The sequence below is a fragment of the Choloepus didactylus genome, chromosome 12 (genome assembly GCF_015220235.1).
Source record: "Choloepus didactylus isolate mChoDid1 chromosome 12, mChoDid1.pri, whole genome shotgun sequence".
Taxonomy (NCBI): domain Eukaryota; kingdom Metazoa; phylum Chordata; class Mammalia; order Pilosa; family Megalonychidae; genus Choloepus; species Choloepus didactylus.
In genome coordinates this window covers 14,676,224-14,683,384 of record NC_051318.1, presented here as the reverse complement: position 1 = coordinate 14,683,384, position 7,161 = coordinate 14,676,224, and the positions used below count along the sequence as shown (strand labels likewise).

At 38.2% G+C, this 7,161-nt stretch overlaps 1 protein-coding gene across 2 annotated transcripts; it reads left to right on the top strand.

The window, feature by feature from the left end:
* The first annotated feature begins 758 nt into the window (after positions 1 to 758).
* On the top strand, positions 759 to 1,379 carry LOC119507189 (ras-related protein Rab-1A-like). 2 transcript variants are annotated; one of them, XM_037800296.1, is made up of 2 exons: positions 759 to 950; positions 1,182 to 1,379. In XM_037800296.1, exons 1-2 carry the CDS (start codon positions 759 to 761, stop codon positions 1,377 to 1,379), a joined length of 390 nt encoding a protein of 129 aa, XP_037656224.1. The 2 variants fall into 2 exon arrangements, with proteins under 2 accessions (XP_037656224.1, XP_037656223.1); XM_037800295.1 differs by having other exon boundaries at positions 759 to 1,379.
* Positions 1,380 to 7,161: the final 5,782 nt, after the last annotated feature.

The window sequence follows — 7,161 nt, the reverse complement described above, 5'->3', positions numbered from 1 at the left end:
TGGCCCTCTCCCTCTGACTAAGCCACCTTGGCGGGTGATCTCGCTGCCCTCCCCCCTACATGGGATCTGACTCCCAGGGGTGTAAATCTCCCTGGCGATGCAGGATATGACTCCCAGGGATGAATCTGGACCCGACATTGGGGGATCGAGAACATCTTCTTGACCAAAAGGGGGATGTGAAATGTAACAAAATAAAGCTCCAGTGGCTGAGAGATTTCAGATGGAGTTGAGAGGTCACTCTGGTGGACAGTCTTACCCACTATATAGATAACACTTTTTAGGTTGTAGTATACTGGAATAGCTAGAAGTAAATACCCGAAACTACCAAACTCCAACCCAGTAGCCTTGACTCTTGAAGACAATTATATAACAATGTAGCTTACAAGGGGTGACAGTGTGATTGTGAAAACCCTGTGCATTGTACTCCCTTTATCCATTGTATGGATGGATGAGTAGAAAAATGGGGACAAAACCTAAGTGAAAAATAGGGTGGGTTGGAGGGGGTGATTTGGGTGTTCTTTTTTTATTTTTATTTTTTATTCTGATTCCTTCTGGTGTAAGGAAAATGTTCAAAAATAGATTGGGGTGGAGTGGCAGCATCTGCTGATTGTGTTCCAAGATGACAGAGTGGGGAAAGATGTTTGCTCTTCTGGAACAGCCTATTTCAGCCCTTTCCTTTGATTACCCGTGGCGCGGAGAGTCAGGGCGGCGGCTGCGGCAGCAAGGGCAGCGGTGGTGGCAGCAGCAGCTGCAGTGACATGCCGAGCATGAATCCCAAATATGATTATTTATTCAAGTTACTTCTGATTGGTGAGTCTTGGAAAGTTGGAAAGTCTTGCCTCCTTCTTAGGTTTGCAGATGATACATACACAGAAAGCTACGTCAGCACAACTGGTGTGGATTTCAAAATAAGAACTATAGCATTAGATGGGAAAACAATCAAGCTTCGAGTACGAGACACAGCAGGCCAAGAACGATTTCGAACAACCACCTCCAGTTATTACAGAGGAGCCCATGGCATCACAGTTGTGTATGACGTGACAAATCAGGAGTCCTTCAATAATGTTAAACAGTGGTTGCAGGAAATAGACCGTTATGACAGTGAAAATGTCAACAAGTTGTTGGTAGGGAACAAATGTGATTTGACCACAAAGAAATTAGTAGACCACACAACAGCCAAGGAATTTGATGATTCCCTTGTAATTCCATTTTTGGGAACCAGTGCTAAGAATGTAATGAATGTAGAACAGTCTTTCATGATGATGGCAGCTGAGACTAAAAAGCAAATGGGCCCTGGAGCAACAGCTGGTGGTGCAGAGAAGTCCAATGTTAAAATTCAGAGCACTCTGGTCGAGCAGTCAGGTGGAGGTTGCTGCTAAAATTTGCCTCCATCCATGTCTCACAACAGTGAATTTGCAATCTGAACCCAAATGAAAAAACAAAATTGCCTGAATTGTACCGTATGTAGCTGCACTACAACAGATTCTTATCATCTCCACAAAGGTCAGAGATTATAAATGGTCAATACTGACTTTTTTTAATTCCCTTGATTCAAGACAGCCAACTTCATTTTCAGAATGGTTTTAAACCTTTGTGTGCTGGTTTATAAAATAATGTGTGTAATCCTTGCCTTCCTGATACCAGACTGTTTCCTGTGGTTGGTTAGAATATATTTTGTTCTGATGTTTATATTGGTATGTTTAGACGTCAGGTTTATCTGAAGATGAAGTTCAGCCATTTTGTATCAAAGAGCACGACTAGTGTCTGTCACTTTCCATGATAAAGTTTAGTGAGATGTTATATGTAAGATCTGATTTGCTAGTTCTTCCCTATAGAGTTATAAATGGAAAGAGTACACTATCTGATTAACAGTTTCTTCATACTCTGCATATAATTTGTGGCTGCAGAATATTGTAATTTGTTGCACACTATGTAACAAAACAACTGAAGATATGTTTAATAAATATTGTACTTATTGGAAGTAATATCAAACTGTATGGTTATAAGTATTGTTTTAATTCTTATGGTTAAAGGGAATTATAACTATAGCCCTACATTATATTCAAAACAGCCACGGTGTGTGCGGCCAGGGCATTGTAGACCTATTTTAGAAGAGCATCTTATATGCTTCCCAGATAATAGACTTGATAACCTAAGGAAGCTTCTGTGCTGTGAAATTGTATGGAAACAAGTACATTTACAATGTGTGCTGTCTAAGAGCCTATTCTCTCTGATCCTTCTCTAAAACCATTTGAAATGAAATGGCTCATTTTTCAACATTTCATTAATCCATCTGTGGTAGATGTGGAAAGCAGCTCATCATTCCTAACTGGCTAGCACATAGTTTTTCTTCCATGCTCTGAGTCAGATGTCAGCTATTTCATCCTCCACAACTGTGTAATTTATGTTGGAGGAGAATTGAAACATTGAAGTAGAAAGCATGAAATTTATTATCTGATTGTCCTAACTTTAGAAATTATATTCCTAAAAATTAACTGAAAACACGAACGCTGGGTGGGAATGATAAATGAGAAAAATATATTTATTTCGGTGAAATTTTGCAGATGTGAAAATTTTGTCAAATATGACCTTGAAGATATGTGGATTGGTTCTTATTGTGGAAAACAAAAATCTTTTGCTAGCACTGTCATTTTAAGGTGAATAGAAGTTAAAGATTTTTTTCCTTCGGGTTTAAATAGCAGCCAAAATATTCTTCACACAGGGGATTGGGATGTGGCTGTTGGCAACACATTTTATGGTGGGGTCATTAATTCTATGATAAAATTAAAGCTTAAAAAAAAATAGATTGGGGGTGATGAATGCACAACTATAAGATGGTACTGTGAACAGTTGATTGTACGCCATGGATGATTGTATGGTATGTGAATATATCTCAATAAAACTGAAACAAACAAACAAACAAAAGAAAATGTGATGCCTAGAGAGCTTAAGATAACAAGTCATACTAGGAAACACAAAGATATGGACCAGCCAAAGGAACAAACTAATAGTTAAACCGAGATACAGGAGTTGATACAACTAATCCTAAATCAATTCAATGAACTGAGGGAAGAACTAATTAAAGATGTTCAAACAAATCTCCTAAATCAATTCAAAAATCAATTCAATGAACTTAAGGAAGATATGGCAAAAGAGATGAAGGATATAAAGAAGACACTGGATGACCATAAAGAAGAATTCGTAAGCTTGAAAAAACAAATGGCAGAACTTGTGGGAAAGAAAAGCACAATAGAAGAGATGAAAAACACAATAGAGGTATACAACAGTAGATTTGAACAGGCAGAAGACAGGATCAGTGAACTGGAAGACAAGACATTTGAATTCATAGACATAAAAGAACAGATACTAAAAAAATGGAAAAATACAAGCGTGGTCTTAGGGAGCTGAATGACAACATGAAGTACACAAATATTTGTGTTATGGGTGTCCCAGAAGAAGAAGAGAAGGGAAAGGGAGCAGAAAGAATAATAGAAGAAATATTCACTGAAAATTTCCCAACTTTTATGAAAGACAGAAAATTAGAGGTTCAAGAAGTACAATGTACCCCAAACAGAATAGATCCCAATAGGCCTACTTCAAGACACTGATCAGATTGTCCAATATCAAAGACAAAGAGAGAATTCTGAAAGCAGCAAGAGAAAAGCAATCCATCACATACAAGGGAAGCTCAATAAGACAATGTAGATTCCTCCGTAGAAACCATAGAGGTGAGAAGACAGTGGTAAGATATATTTAAGATGCTGAAAGAGAAAAACTGTCAACCAAGAATTCTATACCTGGCAAACCTGTCCTGCAAAAATGAGGGAGAGATTGAAATATTTTCAGATAAACAGACACTGAGAGAGTTTGTGAGTAAGAGACCAGTGGTATAAGAGATACTAAAGGGAGTGCTATAGGCTGATAGGAAAAGACAGGAGAGAGGGGTTTGGAGAAGAGTTTAGAAATGAAGATTATCAGGAAGGGTAAAAGGAGACAGAGAGAAAAAATAAGATATATATATAAAACCCAAAAGACAAAATGGTAGAAGTACTGCCCTTAGAGTGATAACAGTCAAGAGTAACATTGTAATATGCTTTCATTAAATGTAATAAGGGCAATATACCAAAGCTAAATGTGTATGAGAGGGAAATATAAGTGGGGAGATATGGGATTATTGGTAGTGGTATTGTTGTCTGACCTTACTATTGTATGATATTTTATTTTTCTTTTTATTATCTTTTTTATTATTCATTTAAAAAATACTTATTTTGTAGTATTCAATATGCTCAAGTGCTGACTGTGGTGATAAATGCAAAACTATATGATGATACCATGAACAACTGATTGTACACTGTAGATAATTATATGGTATGTGAATATATCTCTATAAAATTATAGGAAAAAATATAAATAGGGATAAAAGTGCTGGAGAAAACATGGAGAGAGGGATGTACCTATTTACTGTTGTAACCTTTCAGAGGACAGTGTGATGGTTCCAAAAGAAGCTAAATATGTGGGTGCCATAAGGTCCTGCAACCTCATTATGGGATATATGCTTGGAAGATGGGACATGGGTGGACATTTACACACTGGTGTTTTTGGAGGCAGTATTCATGATTTGCAATGGGTGGAGGTGGCCTAAGGGTACATCAACTAAGGAACAGAATGGTGAACTCTGGTGTATGCATACAATGGAATATTAGGCAATGGTGAAAAGGAGTGAAGCTCTGAGACACTCAATGAGGTGAATGGATCATGTAGACAGCATTTTGAGTGAAGTGCACTAGAAACAAAGGCAAACACTATAATGCCTCACCACTATGGACTAACTACAATGTGTAAACTCAGAATTGAATCTTAGAGCACAGCTTATCAGGGGAACACTCATTGTAGACTGTAAGCTCTTACAGTGGTCACATCTATTCCTGAATTGTAATGGCTGTCTCCAAATCCTGAGATGTTGATCCCTTTGTGTATGACCTGATCTGTCTCTGGAACTTTGGGTATCTGTGTGACATCTGAGGCTCAGAGTTAGAGGTCAGCAGATATGAACGTCAGTATTAACACATACAGCAACTGTTTAAAAAGCTGAAAAGGGGTCAAGACTTCAATTAGAGCTATGAATGAAGCAGATCTTGTTAGGACTAGGGCAAATTAGGCCAAAGGGTAAAGGATGATACTGACTATGTTTTAAAACTTCAACTTTCTTGTGAGACCAAGGGAAGAGAGACTATCTGGAATAGGATCTATATTTTCTGTAGAACACTAAACACCACGATTACATGGAACTTTGAACAGAAAGGGAGATCTGGTAGGTTTGCACAGGTTAGTGTGAAATAGCGACACTTACCAGAGTAATTCAGGCAGAGAATAAAAATATATTCTCTGGGACCCCCTTAGGAGCTGGGGGGAAATGCGGAAGTGTTGGACTTCCTCTCCTGGGTTGTGGCTGATGTTCTCATAAACATTGAGGCCTGACAGTTTGGTATGCCGAGCCCTCTGTCTTGGGGCTTGCCCTTGTGAGGCTCGTTGCTGCAAAGGAGAGGCTAAACTTGCTTATAACTGTACCTAAGAGTCTCCCCCAAGTGTCTCTTTGTTGCTCAGATGTGGCTCTCTCTCTCTAGCTAAGCCAACTTGGCAGGTGAACTCACTGTCCTCCCCACTATGTGGGACCTGACTCCCAGGGGTGTAAATCTCCCTGGCAATGCAGGATATGACTCCTGAGGATGAACCAGGACCTGGCATCATGGGATTGAGAACATCTTCTTGACCAAAAGGGGGAAGTGGAATGGCTGAGTTCAGTGGCTGAGAGATTTCGAATGCAAGTTGAAAGGTCACTCTGGTGGGCATTCTTATGCACTATATAGATATCCCTTTCTAGGTTTTAGTGAATTGGAATAGCTAGAAGTAAATACCCGAAACTACCAAACTCCAACCCAGTGGCCTTGACTCTTGAAGATGATTGTATACCTATGTAGCTTACAAGGGGTGACAGTGTGATGGTGAAAACCTTGTAAATCACACTTCCTTTACCCAGTGTGTGGATGGATGAGTAGAAAAATGGGGGCAGAAACTAAATGAAATTGGGGTGGGATGGGGGATGATTTGGAGGTTCTTTTTTACTTCTGTTTTTTATTCTTATTTTTATTCTTTATGGTATAAAGAAAATGTTCAAAAATGGATTGGGTGATGAAGGCACAACTATATAATGGTACTGTGAACAGTTGATTGTACACCATGGATGATTGCATGGTATGTGACTATATCTCAATAAAACTGAATTTTTAAAAAGTCAAGGAGGGAAATGATTCTATCATCCTTTTTACTATGATGGGTGTTGCAAAATCCTTTCTACATCCATTTCCTTTTCCAATTAAAAATTTTACTTTGCTTGGCCTAAAATTCATTCATTCACTTTATTCAAGTTGTCTTGTCATTGTTTTTGCTGTTGTCATTGTTGTTTTGAATGCCCACTTTGTTTCTGACATTTTGAAAGCAATGAAGACACTCAATAAGCACAACAGTCTCTACAGTGGAATTGCTTACTCTTGTGAGGCAAATAGGCAATAAGAATGATTGAGCCTCCTAGAAACCAATCTTGGTACAGTGTCACATCCAAAAGAAACACAAATCCTACTCCAAAAGGAAAAAACGGGAAGTAATGTAGGTCTTTACTGATGACCTTTTGAGAAAGTGGAAATGGGTGAATTATGTTGCATAACACAAAGGAAGAATTCCTTAAAATGTCTTTTTATATACTTTTTCCTCTAAATTGCTGTTGCCTTTTTCATCCTCTCTTCCCACACAGGTTATCCTCATATAATTACTACCCCTTTTCTTCTCTCATCATTTCTCATCTTCCCTCTCTTACCATTTCTCATGTAGAGTTGATGATGTTAGCTAGTACTTTATATTATGTGCTTATCAGGTGGCAGAAAAGGTAATAAATGCTTTAAATATATTGAGGAAAATACCATTGTTTCTTTGTCTTAGAGATAAGGAAACTGAAACACAATGAAGTTGAGTAATTTGCCCAATATCACACAGCAGATAAAGCCTAGATCCATGATATAAAACAAGGCAGTCTTCCTCTAGAGTCTGTATTCCTAATCAATATACTATATTGACTTGTATTTCAAAACCATATAAAAGTTCCATTTG